The sequence below is a fragment of the Ochotona princeps genome, chromosome 10 (genome assembly GCF_030435755.1).
Source record: "Ochotona princeps isolate mOchPri1 chromosome 10, mOchPri1.hap1, whole genome shotgun sequence".
NCBI classification, from domain to species: Eukaryota; Metazoa; Chordata; class Mammalia; order Lagomorpha; family Ochotonidae; genus Ochotona; species Ochotona princeps.
In genome coordinates, this window is record NC_080841.1 from 27,819,179 (window position 1) to 27,840,903 (window position 21,725).

The 21,725-nt window shown below is 38.5% G+C and overlaps 1 protein-coding gene across 1 annotated transcript in view; it reads right to left on the reverse strand.

The window, feature by feature from the left end:
* Window positions 1–1,884: 1,884 nt before the first annotated feature.
* Window positions 1,885–21,725, reverse strand: part of RAB3GAP2 (RAB3 GTPase activating non-catalytic protein subunit 2) — a 94,309-nt gene continuing 74,468 nt past the window's right edge. The window contains exons 22-35 of the mRNA XM_012931010.3: window positions 21,419–21,524; window positions 20,666–20,826; window positions 18,823–19,051; window positions 15,642–15,815; window positions 15,436–15,542; window positions 12,946–13,012; window positions 12,025–12,095; window positions 10,518–10,553; window positions 9,276–9,350; window positions 8,773–8,991; window positions 4,956–5,045; window positions 4,475–4,696; window positions 2,798–2,956; window positions 1,885–2,609 (exon numbers count right to left, since the gene is read on the reverse strand). Coding sequence (XP_012786464.2) covers window positions 2,454–2,609; window positions 2,798–2,956; window positions 4,475–4,696; window positions 4,956–5,045; window positions 8,773–8,991; window positions 9,276–9,350; window positions 10,518–10,553; window positions 12,025–12,095; window positions 12,946–13,012; window positions 15,436–15,542; window positions 15,642–15,815; window positions 18,823–19,051; window positions 20,666–20,826; window positions 21,419–21,524 — 1,872 coding nt within the window. The 3' untranslated portion in view covers window positions 1,885–2,453. The remainder of the gene's footprint in view (window positions 2,610–2,797; window positions 2,957–4,474; window positions 4,697–4,955; window positions 5,046–8,772; window positions 8,992–9,275; window positions 9,351–10,517; window positions 10,554–12,024; window positions 12,096–12,945; window positions 13,013–15,435; window positions 15,543–15,641; window positions 15,816–18,822; window positions 19,052–20,665; window positions 20,827–21,418; window positions 21,525–21,725) is intronic.

Consider the following 21,725-nt stretch of genomic DNA (forward strand, 5'->3'; position numbering starts at 1 on the left):
CATTATTACAGTATACTGCAAAAATATTTGTCCTTTATAAATGATGTGGATTACAGCAATGTCTAAGTGAGTTATATTCAACTTAAGCTTGGTTTTATTAAATCTTGGTTTTCTGTGATCTTAAATCTAAAAAGCAACCTAAATGTAACAGTGTTTACTTTGACCTTTAATGAATTTTTGTGACAAAGGTGGAACTTTTCTTTTTGCAAAAGAATGAAATGTTTATAAGCTTAAGTTCTCTATGCTGTTTATCTGCTTTTGTCCTGGCCCCTTCAGGTCTCTGTGTAAACACAGCCTGCAATGTGAAAGTTATGATTATTTGAACATTTTTTTTTCCTTCAACATTACACAGTGCATTTAACAAGGTCAACAAAGTGCATTAAACTTAACTGAGAAAGGTGCAGGAGGGGGTATACTAGGAAAACTATTGGTTGTTGTCTTACCATCAGCAACTACAGTAAGTGCCACACAACTTTGAGAAACATTCTGTGTAACATCTGCTTCCTTGATTGGTAGCTCTTCATTGTTACAGAATACACATGTAAGCATGAATTTTATTTTCTTTTCCTACCTATATTAAAAATCGTTTATGAAGTAATAAAGTACTTAGCTGCTTTTCCTAACCATACAACACAGAACTCACTTTAAGAAACCAATGATTGTTAAGCCTCTAAAGTTAGATTTCTTAAGATTTGTGTTATAGTTTTGTGAACGATAGTTGAGTTTATCCTTGGTGATCTCCAGATGTGATTATGTGTTCTACAGTGTAACCAGTTTTATTATCTAAGATGCTTAATAAGTAACCCCTCCAAGAAAGTGATAATGGAATGAAGGATTTAATCGTTAAGCTCAAATCCCTGTACTTTCAAGTTTCCTGACCAGCTTTCCAAATATTTTCAGAGTATTTAGAACACTCATGGAAAGAACTGATTTCCTTAGGATGTATATAACAAGAGACAATGTAAAGACAAATATGTCTACATTCTAGAGTATGTCTGGTGGGGTAGCGGAGATCCAAGTAGATGCTGGGAGTTTGGACAAGCTTATGGCCCTATCCATTGCTGTTACTGCACAAAATGTGTGCCATGATGAGGCTCACAGATATTCAAGACTCCTTAAAAATTTACCTTTGCAGATTGAAAATTTGATGCTACTTAAATAGTAATTATTATTTTTTCCAGTAAAGATCTGATTTGGATGTAATCTTCTAGTTGGAAAGAATTCATGTTTGATATTTCCAAGTATATATTTTTCTTTTATATCCCTGAAGGTCATACTCCTGAATTTTGAACAATTGCTATAGTTGGCTTCTTAGATGAAAGTGAACAAACTTTTGTATCACAGTAAGTTACTATGAATAACAATGGTGATTTTTGACAGAGAATAATAATTGCACTGTATGGCTATATTTCAAGGGTGTACAATCATATTTGGTATTTTAGAAGTCAAAGTACTTTTTACAGAATTTTGGTTAGCTTTGTCTTAATCAGTAAGTATTTAGCACTTGGTCAGAGGTAGGCACTCTAGGATACAAAATTTGCTGTATTTTATCCTCTCAATTCAGCTATGAGGTAGGTTTGCTAATGCTGTAATATGTTAGCTTTTTTCTGTAGTGTTCAAGGCCAGATAACATCACCAATCCCAGAAGCAGATATTTCTAAACACCTGTAGGAAAAATAACTTGGACTTAAAACTTTTTAGATTTTTGTGTCAAAAGTCTTACAAGATAATACATTTTTTTTTTACAAGTACCTGATCTAAAATTTTGCAACTTGGTAAAATTAATTTTACTTAAACTATCATTAACTTTGCTGCTTCGTTTGCTTCCTAGATCTTCGGTTTTGGCAAGTACAATAGATTAAGGGGTTTAATTAGTGTCCCTACGATGAACAGGATGATCTTGAAACCCTTTCTTCTTCCTCAAGCAACAGCGGACTTGGGGAAAGGAAGCTGTCAGCATCCACAGCTCCCCTGTGGCAGCCCAGGACAGGATTAAGCATGGTAACAGAAGCATGTTCCCAGCGTTTATTATAGGACAAGGGGAGAGGGCTCTAACCTTTGCAGATGCAGACTGTACATGAACACAATTAAATTTAATTACAACAATAACACTTGGGCTATGAAATACAGATTTTATAGGAATATAATCTAAATTATAACCAATCTTAAATACCAAAACTTAACAATAAAGCTATGTGTTTGAATTAGAAATAAAAGTAAAACATCTGCATTAGTAATTACAGTGGAGTTTATAATTTGTCTTCAGTATTAACAAAGGGGAGGAAGGATTTAGCCAGGATGGCACTTTTTAAAATTAATACATATTTTCAGTTATTTTACAAAAGAACAAAATAAGACATACCATAAAATTCCAGATCTCACCGTGTAAAATAACCATGCACTAATTCATGTTAGAGTCACACAAGTTTAGACTATTTTTAGTAGGTTAAGTGTCATAAAGGAGGAATAGATATGGCTTCCACAGCTTCAATAAGGTGTAAGGCCAGACTATACTGCCCATGCTTTTCTGGTAAGAGCTCTATTACTTTATTTACTAGTTTAGCAGTTGTTGCAATTGGCACTTCAGTGTTTTGAAGATCCTGGGAGTCCTGCAAATGGGACACAAAAAGTAGCTCAGTGGTTATTAACTAAATGATTGGTATGAACTTCCCAGTAACCACAATAATTACTTCCCAATAACATTACTTTTCTTTGGGATTAAAATGTTCTTCATAATTTTCTAATACACATTTTAGAAAACATCGAGTATCCCGAGGGCTGATCTCACTTTACTTACCATTGTTTTAAGCCAAGTACACAGTGTGGGTGGCAGTCTGGCCAGCAGCTCCATTCCCTCTTTTGTGTGGGCATGGAGGAGTGCATGCGCCAGCCTTTGCCCAGTCAACACCAACAGCTGAGAGGCAAGGACCTCTTTGTCCTGGACCTGTAGTATGGCCTGAGCATACAAACGCAGAGAGATGAAACAGTAAGTGCTCACATTTCACTTTAGGAAAAGGGGTGTCAGTGAAGAGATCTCTCTCTCTCTTTTTTTTTTTTTTTTTGATCTGTGGTACGGATATAATCATAATAAAAGACAAATCAAAGCCAAATATCAAGCTTATCACCTATTTTTTCCTTACTGCATAAGAAAAAAACCTAAGTGTTTTTTTAGTAAAGAAAAGAAATTCTGTTATATTATATGACTGCTTAAAATCTTCCACTGCTTTTTTTTTTTTTTAAAGATTTATTTTATTTTTATTACAAAGTCAGATATACTGAGAGGAGGAGAGACAGAGAGGAAGTGGAGCTGCCGGGATAAGAACCAGCAGCCATATGGGATCAAGGCGAGGACCTTAGCCACTAGGCCACGCTGCCGAGCCCCTTCCACTGCCTTTTGAAAATACTAGTCTTCTATTTTTCTAGTGTTTGGTCCTGCCAACTTCCCAACCTCATCTTTTGCTTCTTTATTCTTTTCTTTTTTTTTTTTTATTAATTATTATGCATTATGTGACAGTTTCATAGGCTCTGGGAATCCTCCCACCCCTCCCCACGCCCCTCCCCCCTGGTGGATTCCTCCACCTTGATGCAGTATTACAGTTCAAATTCCATCAAGATTCTTTCCTTGCAAACATATACCAAGCATAGAGTCCAGCTACTTATTGTCCAGATGGGTTGAACAGTTTCTTGGGGAGACCATTTCTGGTCCAAAGTTAGAGCTGGTAGAATATCATCCCAGTCAATTAAGAGTACAACAAATGGCTAAATACTAAAATGAAATAGACACGAGACAGCTGAATGGTACCTTATAGCCATTTTAAGGTATATAGCAGCCGGTCCTGTGTACAAACTAAAATTGAAATGTCAATGAGCAAATCAGAGGTTGTGGTTAAGAACTTGTTTTTTTTTTTTTTTTTTCTTTATTTTCTAACTACAAACTTTCAAAAAATTTTATGGACAATATTATGAAAATATTACTCAGTAACATTTTGTTTGCATCAAATAAGTATCTTAATTCCATTTCCCAAACTCTCTGGAAGACCTTCCTGTGTGGCAGGCCATCCTGAGCCTTCTCCACCTGGCTGCTAGTCCCTCCCCAACTCATGGCTTTTGTCCTTGTGGCTCTCTGTCTAGCACCCTTCCTGCAGTATTCTGAGTGGCTGACTGCTGCAGGGCTCAATGTAAATGTCACCATTTCTAAACAATCCTATTATAGCAGTTCTGTTTATGCCACTTAGAGAATTTAACATGTTTCCATGAGGAGATCATCTTTTATTTTCTGTTATGTCCCTGAGCATTAGAGCAAATATGACTCACTAGGAATTTTGATTGTGGTTTTCTATTTTAATATTCAAATGGTCATTTCTGTGCCTAAGAATTCTAACAAAAGGAAAACCAAAATGCTATGCTTTATTGGCATTTTCACTATCAGTTTTTACAACGTGAGCACAATAGTTATTTCTGGGGAGGTTATTACCTCTTCTCCTAAATGGTCAATTCCATAGTTGTACAGTTCCACCACATAATGCCTTCTAACAACATCTTCGCTGACTTGAAGATGATGGGCTAAATCCACAGCCAGAACCGGCCAGTCCAGGTCCTTCCCAAAAGGAGTGCTAACTGCCTCTTCTGGGAGATCTTTGTCCTTTGCTGCTGAATGTTGCGCGTGCACAGCTGCACTAACAATTTTAAGCAAGAACTTGAAAACAGAAACATAGATGGTAATATCATGTTAGCATGTTCCATTAAAAAGAAAAAATCTAAAGGTAATTGTTAGTTTTTCAGGTGCTACAGTGGTTTTTCCGTAAAAATTGTTCATCATTAAAACAGGAACACATAAATAAGAGAAACCAGTTCTCAGGAAAACCTTGAAACTGGTCATCCTTTTAAAGGTCAGGTAGATTTTTGCATATTTTTTTCCCAAGAAATAAAAATGAAATGCAATTACTGTAATTTACCTGTTGCCGTATAGAAATAAAATTTGGGTCCATTTCCCCGCTAGGCAGTAGCTGAATTGAAGTTAGGTCTTTAAAAAATGCATTTTTTCCCTAAAAAGAGAGATAAAGAAAATCATTGAGTGTGGATTACTGCGAGAGAAAGCCATTTAAGCAGGAATAAGTAAGTCACTGGCTGCCTTTAATTTTTTCCTTGACCGATATTTTACAATTTTATTCATTTGATTTTTATAACAATGAACCAGGCTGTGGTAGGCAGCCTTCAAGGAGGTCCCCAGTGATTCCTTCACCCAGCGTAGCCATGACTTGTATAATCCCTGTCTTCAGATGTGGGCTGCAGACTCCCAGGTAGAGATGAGAACAGGTAACTTCCAGGATTAGACTCCCAAGGGACCGCGGCTCCTGCCTTATGGGTGTTCAGATTCACTCTTGCTCTGCAGGGAGGGAGCTGTCGTATGGAGAGACACATGGGCAAAGGACTGAATCTTGCCAACACCAATGCTTGGGCATAGATCACCTAACCTATTCTGGCAGCCAACGGAGCCGTTGTGAGAGCATGACCCTGGCTTAGTATCCTGACTGCAACCATATGAGACACTTTAAGCCAGAGGTACTTATGGAAACAAGAAAACTAAATTTGGAAATAATTTGTTATGACTATATGTACTCTTAATCCTTTTAAAAACACTTATTGACTTTAAGGATACAGATGTATATTTGAAAAGTTACAATAACAGTATCTGAAAGTGAGATTTCAGAAGTTTTTTGGCAGAAAAGTGCAATGCAGAGCAAAGACTGTTGGCTTTTCTCAGCCCACCTCTTCTAACCAGGGCACACTGGCAAATGTCCTCACCATCTTGTGTTATTGTTTCTTCTGCAAATAAGTCACCCAGATACTGATGTCCTTCCATACCTCATCACATGTGAGTCTAGGTTAAAGCTACTCATGGATTTCCCAGTGCAACCCACATTTTGGATATCACTGTTTAAATGCACCTCAATCTATCAGGCTAGTTCCTACCTGCTGGTCTTACATGTCAGGGTCTATAATAATACTGTTTATTATTATGTTATTTTGATACTGCTAGTACTCATGTTCAATCATGGCAATTAACTATCACAATGACCATAAGGTACACATTAGGTATCATTTCCACTCTCTAAATGTGAAAGTGGAGTAAGAAAAATTACTCTAGTTAGCAAGAACAGCAGTGGGATTGATTGCCTGTGCGTCCGTAGAGGAGGGTCACACTGGCAGCTAGCTGCCTTAGGTTGGAGCTAATGTCATCAGCACGCCCTCATCTCATTCCAGATGACGTATTCTGATTTTTCAAAACTTCCTCTGCTATTTCACCATCACACCACATGCCTGGCCCTGCAGTCCCCTTTTTAGTGGAGTATCAGGCTAGGTACTAAAAAGCAACCTTTTATAATTGTAGTTACTAACTTATTCAGAATTAGTATTTATAAATATATAATGCTACTTTATTAAGGCTATACATATAATCATATTCCTTATCTGCCTTTCAGAAGTAGACTATTGCTATCTATCTACATGTTAAATATGCTAATAAAAATTTCTTAAAAATATTTCTGCTAATAATAAACCTTCAAATTTCAGATGTCTAAAATTCTTTAAATGGAGTTCCTTGCAAATGGCTTACCCCATTTCCTAAGCTTGAAGCTGGATTAGACTGTACCCTTTTCCATCTCTTTCAGCAGGGTGTCCGGTCTGGCATTAAGCTACTGACTGTTCTAAGTCCCTTCATGACTGATGACTCTCCTCCGTCCACAGCCTCACCCACTGCTGATAAGAAGGGTCTCCCAAATTCTCAACACTATGTCCTCTCTGGGCATAGCACTGCCTGTAGCTGTCCTTTAACATCTCAATTATAAATGCATCACACATTTAATGAGCTCATTATCCACCAGGCATGGCACATGAATAGTAGAGACAATAAGTTTAGGGACTCTAGACAAAGCCTTTGAAGGGAAGATGACACTTAATAATCTATTAAATAGAAGCCAGGAATACAAAATTATCACCTGTGAAAATAGAACATCCCAAAAACAAAATAATGATTTCTGAGGATTGAAGGGTAGTCAGTAGCTTCAGCTGACAGGTCAGGACAAGTAAGCAATGCTACTGGCAGCCTTCTTCCTCCTGGCCCCACTTCCATGTGACAGGAGTTCTGTAAAAGGAGTATTCCAAGTCTCCTTCTGCACCCCAGTCTGCCCCTGCCATACACTAGTGTATTTAGGACAAGTGTGGGGCAACTATTTTATTGCCAAAGGTCATTTGTGTATTTCTAACATCATTTGTGGGCCAAACTTACCAACTTAAATATTAATCTTCTACAAATTTATGTAATGTCTAGGCTTCATACGGCCTGTGGGATGGACATTTCCTATACCTAGTTTAGGAGGAACTGAATGTCATGACTTAGACGAGGCAGTGTTCCTGCAGGAAGAACACACTATGCTCTATGTTCCTAAAGGGCAGGCCCCTGAGAAGCTTGCAGGGATCTGGCTGTACCTGTTCTGGAGCACTCAGATCTTACATTTAGGGATAAAACAATGTGCTCACTTTCTCACAAGCCTAAGCTATGCTCACCCTAATTTCTCTCAGTGGAGAGCTCAGTGATAAAACTGACATTTTCATCTCTTTGACTGCTGTGAATCCCTCCTTTAGCACCTCTGTGAGGAAGAGGGTTTACCAAATTCATAGAGACCAGGTTTTTTTGAATGTGGAACCCAATCCTACAGAGGAGCCCAGAAGTTTCCAGCACAGAACTATCTTCATTTTTCCTGTCTGGGGAATACAGCTCTTGGAACACAGCCCTAGAGAGAGGGGAGGGGGCAGCTGGACGAGCCAGGGGATGAGGAAGCCTGAAGTCAGGCTGTAAGGATGGAGAGGGAGGCACAGGTACACAGGTACTTCTAAAAGTGAAAAAGTCAAAAGGTAAGTTTGTTTTGGTGCAAAATTCTTGCAAATCCATCCTTAATTTTTTTATAACATCCTTTTCATCAGCTTTTTGAAGACCCTTTGATATGGTCCAAGGAAGAGTTGAAAAGATTATATAATGCAGTAAGCTGGTTTGAAGTAGAAAAGTACCAGGATAACATCAAGGTTTCTAGTTTGCCATAGCATATGAATTATGTCATTACTAGTTAACAATTAAGACAAAATTTAAGGGAAAATTAATTTAGGGTAGGGAAGCATTCAGATTTTGGAAGTTTGAAGTCCAATAGGACATTCAAAGAAAGATGTTTAATAGAAATTCTGATTCTGGGGCAGGTAAGTCCCAGTGACATAGGAGAGAGTGGGAATATGTGGAATGAGAAGAGTAGCAGCTGAGATGACAAAAAGGGACTTCAACATATTGGCAAAACCAGAAAAGCATCATCAGGTGGGGAATAGTGGAGCTGGAACCCTCAACAAGTCATCCTACACAGTCACAACAGCACTGAACAGCCTGTACTCAATCAGAAAATCCAACTGTGGGCATGTGACCAGTTGGTGAAGACGCCTACATTCCATAGCGAAGTTGTCTGGTGTTGATGTCTAACCCTGGCTTCCGACCAGCACCTGCTGATGCTGACACCTGGGGAGGCAGTGGTGATGGATCAAATTGTTGGGTTTCTGCCACCCACATGGGAGTACTGGAGTAATTCATGGCCTAGAGCCACTGTCGGCACTTAGGGAGTAAGCTGGAAGATGGCAACTCTTTGTCTCTTTAAAATCAGTCAATTTTAGCAGGGCGACTCCAGGTACTTGCTGTACCTGACACTCGGCTCTGAAATCCTTTGAAGTACTCACCTTACTGTCAAAGAGTGAAAGGGGCTTCACTGTCTTCAGAGCAAATCTCATGACTGCATACAGGATGGAGCAGAGGATGGAGTGGTGCTCCACCAGCGGGTAGTGGATGTGCTTCTGTTCGAGGGCCAGTTCCACTATCGAAATGGGCCCTTCCACAGAAAGCCAGGCATCTTCGGTTTCCAGCACAGGCACTTGCATTTCGTCCCTGTTAACATCTGCCTAAATGTTTTGAGAATGAAATGGCCAAGTTCAGAATTGGAGATCGCAAGATCTCACAAATATTTTAATGAAGAATTACCAGCAGTAAAGTGCAAATCCATATTCCACACACCTCCCAGATTACAATTAAAAGAAGTTTTCATAAGAAAAGTTATTTAGGCTGAAATCAAGAGAGGGGATGAATAAACAAAAAATAATCTTGTCACAGAAATTGTTTCTAAAATTCAGTGATATTCAGAGTAATATTTCAGGAGCTGACTAGAATGGAAATACACCTCTTTTACCTCCAGTAAAATCTGAAGAAGATCCAAGCAGGAGCCAAGGAAAGATGTCACTGCTGTGTCACTCATCCCCACATCCTGTTTTTAAAAAGTGAGCATAATTAGCCTCTGCAGGGCCACTGCTACTTCCCATTAGAAGTAACAGAAGGCAACACACAGCTGTTCAACTGATTTCCTACACTGAACAGATGAGAATTTTAAAATTAAAGCTTTAACATAAGTTACTTCTTTAAGGTGGTTTAGAGATAACCAAATTATTACCAGGTTTTAAAAATGTGATACCAATAAAAAAAAAAAGTGATACCAATGTCAGTTAAAAGTCATTGTGCTTGATGTACTCCTGTGTGCACCATGCAGCATGTGGTGGGAGGACAGCGAAGGGGGGATTTGTGAGAGAAAATCGTCACAGGAGACAGTCATCCACACCTGAGCATCCAACCTGAAGTTTTCAGCACCTTGTCTGGTTCAGCATATCATTTAAGGACCAACCTGAATTTTCTGATCAAAACCAGATTTTCCTAGCTTGAGAAACAAATACTGGACTCAGGCCATTGGCCACAGAAGGCTCCTTAGAAGGCCTATGCATAGGGCCACTGTATTTGTGTAGTCTTTTATTAAACCAACAATCAATATGTTCCAAACTTTCCCACAGCAAATAATTCAGAGTGCATGTGTGCACACATATACAACTGTAAACAACACAGCTCTGAAGAACACACAAGATTTCTACAGCAGTGTTGATTTTTGTGGGGACTGTGGGCCTGAATTAGCTGGAATCCCATGTCCCAACATTTTATTTGTAGCAAGAACATGTCAAAATTTTAAGCAAAACTACCACTGTATATCAATATCTGAAGTATAAGCCCAGTATCTTGGGCAGCATAATTTGGCTGATATTATATTTGTGCAACAATGATTACATATAGGTAGATCAAATTCATGACATTGGGTCCTTCTATTACAAATTTTCAATCTGAACTACAGTAAAAATATATAGCAATGGCAGCATGTGACCATAGTCCATAGCTGAGTACATGAAAATTTAGGTTAAACATGCTGATAATGTAAAAAGGTAAATTAAAACTGCACTTAGTTCACCACCAATTTCCTTAACAAATTATTCTCTCTTATCTCCTAATGTATCATCAAATGGTAATGGACAAAGTCCCTGCACACAGTTAATAAGGGACTATAGAAAATGTAGGATTAACAACTTTACTGCCAGCTAAATGGGGATTCACTTACCCTTCGGCATAACCTATCCTTTGGGGATTTTCCAACCTAAGGCAAAAGGACACAATGTTGTAATATCTGGCAATTTAAATAAGAAGGCTTTACTATCAGAAAGTAAAAAGTAACCAAATTATAAAACTTCAAATGTAGCAAGCTTTTATCGTTGGCTTTACCAATAGTAGATGCAATTAATTTTGTGGTATAACTTGAAATGTATATCATACTAAGCTCACACATAATCTGGCTATCATGAACTGTATTGCCATAAAGCTCTGAGCCAGACTGAAGGCTGAAGACCACTAAGAATTCTCTCTCTTAAGATGCATCCAATTTCACAAGGTTAGCAAGAAGGAAAAACAAAGCAGTAAGAATTATATCTCAGATTTCTTTGATTCAGTATCTATGAAGATTTTATTGCACTTGTCTGCCTGGTAATAAGTGGGTGGTAAAAGTTCTGCTTTCAGGAACATTACCAAGGAGGCAAGAAATTTACAGGAGACTTTTTGCTTCCCATATCTGGCTGAGATTGCTCCAGTGGCCTAGAGATACCAAATCTGAGCAAGTAATTCCACTGATTAAAATTGCTCCACATTGGGCTCGGCAGCGTGGCCTGGTGGCTAAGGTCTTTGCCTTGATCCCATATGGCCACTGGTTCTAATCCCGGCAGCTCCACTTCCTCTCTGTCTCTCCTCCTCTCAGTATATCTGACTTTGTAATAAAAATAAATCTTTTAAAAAAAAATTGCTCCACATCTTCAATATAAAATAACTGCCATTTACTGAGCCATTACCATAGGCTATGCCAGACCCTGTACTAAGCAGTTGAAAACATTAGGAGAAATGTCAAAGTCTGCAGCTGGTACAGGAAATTCTTCACACTCAGTTTCTTTTTCCTACAAACTCTGGTCCTACCATCTTAAATGACCTTTAGCTCTCTTAAACCACCAAGCTGCTATTTCCAGGACTTTTTGCTGGGATTCCTTTTTTTTTTTTTTTACCAACTTTTACTGGTTCATGTATATTTACATACTAAAATTCGAGTATTTACTTTTTCTTTGTCCCCCAAACACTCTCTTAATTATATAGTTATCTTTTAAACTATGAGTTGTTTGAAGTTCAGTATTATGACTTAATTTTAAAAAATTTTTTAAATATTCATTTATCTGAATGTCAAAGTTACAGAAAGAGAGCTTTCATCTGGTGGTTTGCTCCCTAAATGGCTGTAATGATCAGGGATAGGCCAAAGCAAAACCAGGAGTCAGCAGCTCCCTCTGAGCCTCCTATCTGGGTTGACAGGGACCCAAGCACTTGGGTCACCTTCTGCTTCAGATGGATTAGCAAGTAGTTGGATCAGAAATGGAGCAACAGAAATTTGAACTAGCATTAAAATGAATCATAAACCCAGCATCACAGTCAGGTACCTAATGTGCTGTACCACAATGCTTCCCCCCAACCTTTGAACTATAGCTTTAATTTGTGCACAGATAAACAAGAAGTTAGTACATGAAGTTTAAAATTACCTTATCCATCAAGTATGCAGCAGCAGAAAACCTTTTAACTAAGAATGTGTTCCACATCATCAGCGCAATGCCTGTACAGGAAAAGTAAAGTGGTGAACAGAATATAACAGTAAACACAGCGTCACATTCATCACACTATGTTCTTTAAGTTATATATGGGATGTTTATTTAGGTGTCATATTTTTTATCTTATGTAATAAAGTTAAGGGAATCTCTATCTTTAATAGAAGTCAGAAGTGGGCTGAATCAGAGTATGTGCAAATAGCCAATATGCATAATGAAAGGTTTACAAGAAGGTAAAGAATTAGCTGCTCTAGAACATGCACAGACAAAAGAATGTGATACCCCTTCTTACCAGCCCAACACCTACTCTCACCCGTTACTGACCGCTAACTAGCTTAATGTTGCTCTCAATTCTTACTACTGTTAAGTGGAATAGGCTGTTTCTAAGTTCTGTATAATAACTGGTAACATTTTGTCAAGGGACTTTCAGCAGTCCTTATGGTATAGTAGCCAGAAGAGAACATATGAATTAAATACACAGATGGTTTTTAGGATCCAGTCTTACGTTTTTAACTAACTACCTTCTTATTCAGAATTACAGCTTGAGAAGCTCATCCCTCTTTTTTTCTCTACCTGTGAACTGAAGGCCTCAATGATTCTTGCACAGTAGTTCCTTTGCTTACTCCTGGGAATAATAGTTAGCCAAAGGACAGAGATGATGGTATCTGCTAGCTCCCTGACTTCTTTCCGGAGAGCAGTTTTCCAGGTAACTGAAACAGCCATTACTTAGCATATAGCAACCCCTAGGAAACTCATATGTAAGTGACAGGCAATTAATTAGAAAACTTTTTCCCTATTTGTTAATCAGGATGCCTCTTTAGAACTAATCAATGATATATTTAACATCTGTCTACTTACCATTCTGAACAGGTGCGTTAAGAATGTGCTTCAAGTGTTCTATTGACCTAACAAGAAAATGTGCTTCCTTACATCCAGAGGGAAAAAAGGAAGGGAAAAATAAAAATTATTTACCAGTTTCATTTACTGGGTGTTTATATATCAATGAAGACTTCATACATTAATTTCTGCAGAAAGTTAATGAAGAATGTTGCAATAAGAACGTGGAAAATATTAGATAAGTAACATCTGGTAAGAATTGTCCCTTCAAGTTGTCCCTTCAATGCATATAATGATTACTTTCTGAAAAGAATTTTCATATCCTGGATTAACACATAACTTCATTGTGATTTGTATGTCATAGCAGTGTTCTGCCTAGTAAATCAATTCAACAGACATGAATGTAATGACTTACTTTTACAGAAACAATTCATTCATTCACTTTTTCACTCAGCATATTTACTGAGCTTCCACCAAGCACCTGGTTATGCTTCAGGCACCAAGCATACTATATTGAACACAGCACATCCAATCCTTGCTTTTATGGAGCTTTTATTCCAGCAAGGAAGAGAGAAAATAAATGACAAATCAGTTACATATTATGGTAGTGGAAAGCGCAAGGAGCAAAAGCGGAGAAGGAAATGTAAAATATTAGATGGAATACCTGAAATTTAGCTCTTTCTAACTGAGGAAATGCACATAGAAAATGCCAAATGTTAGCACGTAATGCTGATGAAAACATCCAGGTCTTTGCTAAAGAATTCTGTGATCTGTACACATAACACATCATCATTCACAGCACATACTGATGTAGGAAATTCTCCAAGGAAAATTTCAACAGTGTTGAGCCTAACACAAAGCAGTGTGTGTGAAGATCTCAAATTAGCATTGGATGGAACATAGAGATGCTCCATCTTATACTTAACCAAGCAAAAAGCAGTCATTTATTTTCATTGTAGGTAATTCTCCAATGCTCAGTGGTGACCACAGCCAAAATGTCAAGTGTACACGTGCATTTTCTCTATGAGCTTCTGTAACTTTGGAAGATAACTGGTGTTATACTCCCCATGTTAGGAGAAAATTGACACAAGGTTGAGAATCATTTCCAAAGGTCACATTTTCTGTGTGCTATGACGTACTGGCTACTTGTATAAGCAATGGCAGTGGGACTTGATGCCAGTTCTGTGTTCACTATGCAAGTTACCATTCTTTATTAATGAATGCTGTAGCATTTTCTTCTGAAATGTTGTTCATTTAACTTGAATTCATTCCTATTTTACAAATTATGTCATTCTAGTTCTAACATTTCTTCTCATGGGATAGAAAAAATATTCAAGGGAGTCCAAAAGCAACCACAGTTGTGACTGTAGTCCACTGAAGAGTTTGGTTTGAGGAACACTGAGGGGATACTCTGCCTTAAACTCATATTTTGGCCAAAGTATATTTTAATTGACCAAAGAATATTTTTTGACTTAAATCACTTGCTTTGTCATGTCTCCCTTTAATATGTATATGAATATATAATTATTTTCGTAGGAAGGAAGAATGTCAGTAAAGTTCATATATACGTATATATGTATATATATGTATATAAATGATAATTGGTGTATTTATGAGATTTTTCTTTTTGCAAGAATGCAACCTGATATAAGGACAAAGAATTTTGTTTTGAGAAGAATAATTTACTCGAATACTAAGAAGGCCCAGTTAAGGATGTATATGTAGAATGGAATATTCACCATATAATTTACATCTATTTTATCCTGGCATCAACCCGGAAAGATTGGCTGGCATCTTCATTACAAAAGAGAAGAAGGAATGTGGAAACAGAGATTCAGTCAGCCATTCACCTGGGATCCAGATCTAAGACTGGAATCTCTCCAGTGCCTGGGGAGAAATGGTGGCTATCACTAGTAGTAGAAATGGTGCTTGACAAAGTTCAACCCTGCACATGACACAGCTCTTGTGATTGTTCTTCCGAGGCGGGTTTGAGAAAGAAACAAGTCAATGCACATCTGGACAATCGGACATGGTTAGCATCTGGACAATCGGACACTAGGCTAACATCTGGACAATCAGACACTAGGCTAACATCGGGATCTTAGCTTTCGTTGTGATGACTATGATATTAACAGCAACCTACAGGAGCCATCTCTTGAGGAAATTAGGAAATAATGAGGAAAAACTTGCCCTATTTAACTAGTAATACAACACACTGGCAAGGCAGAACCTATTCTAAAATCCTTACATTTATTTGGCAATCTATCGAAAAACAAGGAAATTAACTTTTTGAGTTAGTTTTTTCTTCTCCAGGGTAGAGTTAATGATAATAGGTATACTTCGTGGATTCTTGTGAGGATTATTAAGAAGTATTATATGAAAAAGATCTACCGGAATCACTGCAACAAGGGAAAAAGTCAGTGTTGATCAAGTTTAGTAAATACTCCTCCCCACAGCCACATCCTGAGCACAGACACAGAATTAGCCCAAAAGGAATACTGAGAATCTTACCTCTGGATCTTTATTCCACTGAACAACATACTCCCAGCAGCAATGGGCATGCAGCACATCCAGCTCAAGGCTGCAAGGAAACTGCTCATAGGCTAAATACAACAGGTCTGAAAGTCACAAGAGTGATGACGTTACTCTTTCCCTGAGGAAGCCTCAGCCCCATCTCCCAGCTCTGGATTTCATATTTCTCATTATGTGTGTATCACCTGGTATGGCTCCTAAGTCCATCTCCACCTCTGACAACTCAAGGAAACCTCTGTTAATACCTTCTTTGGGTTCATCTGCATTTTCTACGTCTTTTTCTTTAGAAGCCAGTTTTAATGCTTCAGGGCTGAAGTCCTGTTTAAATATCCACTTGGCCACACTGTCTGCAATGCCCCCTAGAGTTGGAGACAAGACAGAAAATGGAAATTCTTTTTTTAAATTTATTTTTACATTTTATTATTATTATCATTTTATGATACAGTTCCATAGGCTCCTGGAATTTCCCTTATCCCCTCCCCAATTCCCTCCCTCCCACCTAGTTCCTCTGTATCATTACTAAAATATAGTTCTTCGTACACAGTCATATGTCCATCATTGCAGGCATGGACAATGGCACAGAGTCCAGCATCCTATTGTCAAGATACAGTAAACAGTTTCATTGTTAAGTCCATCTTTGTCTGGAAGTAGAAATGCATACTACATTGTTTCCTCACATCTGGATGTTAGTCTCCATTTTACAGCTACTGTACATCTCCTTAAATAAAAAGTCATAATATAAAATCAACAACAGAAAGAAAAATAGAAATTTACAGTGCCATGAAGTTAAATGACATGTTACTAGATACGACAGTCTCCACTACACAGCTACTATATATCCCCTTAAATGAAAAGCCACAAAACAAAATCAACATCAGGGAGAAAAAAGAAATTAACAACATCATGAAGTTAAATAACATGCTACTAAATGACTAACATGTAGCTGAATAAATGAAAATCAAGAATCTTCTTGAAGAAAATGATGCTACTGTTTGATCAACGAGTCATTGAATGATTTAATCAGAAGAAACAACACATAGGAAACAATGTCTTCAAAGATAGCCAAAAAAGTGTCTGAGCCTTTTTTCCTCATGAAGAGATCTAACTGACACAGTCAGGTCTGAGCCTGAAAATGATCCCTCAAAGCGACGAGATTAACAGTAGTATTACTACCCATCTCTCATCCTCAGAGCTATTTGCTATCTCAGGAACTTTTTATTCTCAGAAAATATTAGTTAATATAAATACATATGCATACAAGTCTGGATACCATACTTTGCATGTCTACACTTTAAAATTCACTTTGACTGACAAAGAAAAATGAAAATATTTGTAAAATACTTAATTTAAATTACAAATGAAAGACAACCAAGACAGGAGACTGAATCAGTAATGAAGATCCTCCCAATAACAAAGTCCATGACTGGATGGCTTCACTGCTAATTCTACCAAACTTTTTTAAGATTTATTTTAATTTGAAAGGCAGATTTAGAGAGGAGAGACAAATCTTCCATCCACTGGTTCAGTCCCCAAACGGCTACAATGGCTGAAGCTAAGCCAATCCTAAGCCAGGAGCCAAGAGCTTCTTGTGGGTCTCCCAGGTGGGTGCAGCGTCCCAAGGTCTTGGCCCATCCTCCACCACTTTTCCAGGTCACAAGCAAGGAGCTGGATGGGAAGTGGAACAGCTGGAATGTGAATTGGTGCCCATGAGAGATTCCAGTGCTTATAGGGAGAAGATTAGTTTGTTGAGCCACCGCACCAACCCCAATTCTACCAAGCTTTTGAAGAACTAATTCCAATTCTCAAACTATTCAAAACAACTAGAGGGACAGGAATCCTCCCAAACTTTCTATGAGGTCAGCATCAATAAAACCAGAAACAACACAGAGAACTACAGACCAACATCCCTAATGAATACAGATGCAAAAATCCTCAACAAAATACTAAGTAATCAAATCCAACAGCATATCAAAAAGATCATTCACCCAGACAAAGTAGGATTTATGCTGGTATGTAGGGATGGCTCAAAATACACTAATCAATAAATGTAATGCATTACATGAATAAATTGAAGGGAAAAAGTAATTTAATTACCTTTATAGATGAAAGTATTTGATAAAATACAATATCCCTTCATGATAAAAATCTTAAGCAAACTGGATATAGAAGGAACAATGCTCAACACAATCAAGGCAATACATGAGAAACCCAATACCAGCATTAAATTACATGGGGAAACATTTGAAAATTTCCATTGAGATCAAGAATGTCCACCTAACAACATTTCTATTTAACATAGTTCTAGAGCTTAAACCAGAGTCAGTAGCCAAGGAAAAGATATCAAAGGAACACAAGTAAGCAAAGGAGGAAGTCAAATTATCACTGTTTGCAGACGACATCATCCTAGAGAAACCAAAATCACTCCACACTTAACAGACTAATGGAACTCATAAGGGAATCTGATAGTGTCAGAATATAAAATAAACACACAAGAATCAATAGCTTTTATACAGACAAAAACATGGTTGAAAAAGAAAATTTATAAGATTAATAATATTCACAACAGCTACAAAGAATGTAAATACTTTGGGATAAATTTATCCAAGGATGTAAAAGATCTCCACAATGAAAACTACAACATACATACATATATGTGTGTGTATATATATACACGTATATATATACACACACATATATGTATCCAAAATATAAATTGCTTTTTTTGAAAGACAGATAGGTAGTGAGAACATGAGAAAGGCAGAAAGAGATCTTTCATCCACTGGTTCACTCCCTGTAATACCCAGGACCAGGCCACGGAAAAGCCCAGAGCATGAAATTCAATCCAAGCCCTGACATGGCTGGCAGTGACCCACGTACTTGAGCCATCACCTGCTGCTTCCCAGGGGCTGCGTGAGCAGCAAACCAGAACCAGTAGTCAGGTCTTGAATCCAAGCACTCAGAAATGGGATGCAGATGTCCTAGGTAATATCTTAGCAGTGTCCCAAATGTTCAACTTCCTATATGGTGAGAAGATTAAAATTCTGAAAATCTAGTTAATATCTGCCTTCTATCTTAATTTTCCTCCAATCAGTGATCTGCTATGGCCAGAACTGATGAGGAAAACTTGGCCTCATACAGTTGGCAAAGGGAGGACTCCTGAGGTCCTCCAACATACTTTAAGAATAACTGCTTATGCAGCAAGGCAGCTGGCAGTACACGGGGCTTCCTGAACAGAGAATGGACAAAATCAGACTTGCAGAAAACAGAGGATTATTTTATTTTTAAAATCTTTCCCCATTCCTTCAAGTCATTTCACTTCAAAACATAAACATGTAGATGCAGATGCTCAAATACAATTTGCCTTACCTTTTCCTCCTTCTAGTAATTTCTTCACAGAAAGCCTTGGAAGTGGCTCAGCCTGCAGCACTGATGTTTTGGAGGCCGCAGGGCTCCCTCTGCTGTGAAGCAAAGTCTGGAGGATGAGACAGTCCTCCAGCTGTTTCAGCAGGAGCTTCCAGTACTCAGTGTCAAGGGAAAGGGCTTCCCAGGAATCAGTGAGGGCCTCCGAATCAGAACCCAAGGCTGTTTGGGAAAACTAACACAGAACACACTGGTGAGTCTCGGAAAGCCTCTGGACAGTAAGGAGACATCAAAAAGCAACAACATACAGGAACTGTTTCACAAAGACTATTTCTGGCCTGGAGGAAATGTGAGGGTTAGCAGTAGCCTGATGCCTCAGGAGTAAGGATGATGGATCGAGACATTTACAGGAAGCCCTGCAGTAATGAGTCTTCTGCCCCACCATGACAAGGGCCTCACCTTTTTCTATGGATACCAATCAAAATACTGACATTTCCTTAGAATATACTTGCCAACATAAAAAGTGTAACTTAATTCTCCCCTCTATTACTATCATGTATTAAGCTGGTGTTACTAAATGTAGCCTACAATTACTGAGATGGCAATGTTAAGTGAATCATTCCCATGTAGGTGTCTTATTAACTTAAAGCAGTATCTTGCCAGAAATAAAATTGTTTGATTCACCCAAGATACGAGGGATGTTAGGCTATTTCTAATAAAAATTTGCATCCCCAGGAGATGAGAAAAGCTTGTAAAGGCAGGTATCACTACAAAACATTATAGCCAGGCCTGGAGTGGTAGCCTAGTGGCTGAAGTCCTTGGCTTGCATGCACTGGGATCCCATATGGGCACCGGTTCTAAACCCGATCACCCTGCTTCCCATCTAGCTCCCTGCTTGTGGCCTGGGAAAGCAGTTGAGGACGGCCCAAAGCCTTGGAACCCTGTGCTCATGTGGGAGACCCGGAAGTAGCTCCTGGCTCCGGATTGGCTCAGTTCCAGCCGTTGTGGCCACCTGGGGACTGAATTAGTGGACAGAAGTTAGCTTACTGAAGATCTTCCCCTCTCTTCTCCTCTGTTTATATCTGACTTTCCAATAAAACAAAATTACAGCTACTCAATTCTAGGGGAAAAATATTCATGGAGCTTTAGAACCAGAGAAAATCTGAGTAACAACAGTCTTACATCAATCTCTTTTATTTATTTATAAATAAAGGTTTACTTATTTTTGTTTGAAAGGCAGATTTATAAAGAAAAGAATTGACAGAGAGATAGATTTTCCATCTGCTGGTTTACTTTCCAAGTGGCTGAAGCAGCCAGAGCTGAGCCGATCTGAAGCCAGGAGCCTCCTCTGGGTCTCCCATGTGGGTGCAGGGTCCAAAGGCTTTGAGCTGTTCTCGACTGCCTTCCCAGGCCACAAGCAGGGAGCTGGGACACTAAGTGGTGCCCATTTGGGATCCTGGTACATGCAATGTGAGGATTTAGACACTAGGCCATCGTGCTGGGCCCAACTCAATCTCTTGTAGATGAGGAATCCAGTCAGCGACTCAGTTTACCGGGGTTTGTCACGAGTCCCCAGCTCCTAGCAGAAAGTCAGTTCTTTGGCACCTTCAGCCACTTTTTCTGCAAGCCAGGGGCCACAGGTAGAGCCAAGGATGCACAGCACGTGAGCAGACAAGTTAGTGGTACCTCTTTTCTTGCCTCCTCCCAAAAAACTCCAGGCAAACAGCTCACTGGACACGTATATGAAATTCTAGATGTTTCATGATAATGAAGATAATGTGCTTTCAGAACAGGAAAGAGTGGCTTAACTCACTGGATACAGATTTAAGCTGCACCTTCCCCCACTTACTTTTTTTTCTTCCATATTGTTTGATATCTGTGCAGCAACAGAATGCCCAACATGTGCAGATAACAGAGCAGCTCCATTGTTCTCAGACTGAATACAGGCCATGCGCATCTGCTGCCACCAAGGGGACACAGACTGGGAATCCCATGTCTCATCAATGGCCACTGTGGGGGAGGGAGAAAATTCCAAAAAATTCTTACCTGGCTGATTTATTTTTTTTTTTTTTGGTCTAGTCTTTCATGTTAAAAATGTTAGCCTTATGTTTCTGAATGAACTGGAAAATAGCTATCTTATTCAGAGCATTTACATCCCATTTATTTGTGCTCTGTCATCCTGCCTCTGAGTCAGTATAAAAACCCCACCTGGAATATTTTCATTATTATTGAAAAGCATAACTGATTACTTCAAAACACAGAATCACATTCTGATAATCAGATCAAAAATAAGAAAAATATTACCTCCCTAGAAATCATTCAATTCACCTTACAAAAAATGCATTGTTAATTCCACAAAATGTGAGTTTAATAACAAACAGCATAAATGTATAATTGTCTTGATTAAAGTGTACTTCAAATACACTAAGAGCTTAATCAAATCATGAACGAATATCCAGGGGAAAATGTTTTTACACTATGGTCTTCTATTGTTAAGATTAACTAACCACCCTACCTCCTCTTCCTGTATCTCTTCTTTGTTTCCAAGAGCAGCAACCCAAATCCCGAGGCTGCCCGGCAATCACACACCCCAGCGTCCTACCTTTCATTTTGCTCAGGAGGGACAGCATCGTGTGAAGACAGCAGACAGACTGCGGTTTATCTAAAATATCTTTTTCCTTAGAAAGCCAAACACTCAGGAGCAGAGACTGAAATAAAATTAAAGCTCTGTAAGTCTACAGGCATATCTAACACAGACAAAATGTTGCACTTTTCTAGAGAATTCAGGTATGTATACAGACGGTGCAACTTTCTGGGCTGCAAAATAAGTGGTTATTGTTACATTAAATAATGTGTGGGACAAAACCGGAGAATGTTACCTGTGGAACATCTGATTTTCACTGTTCATA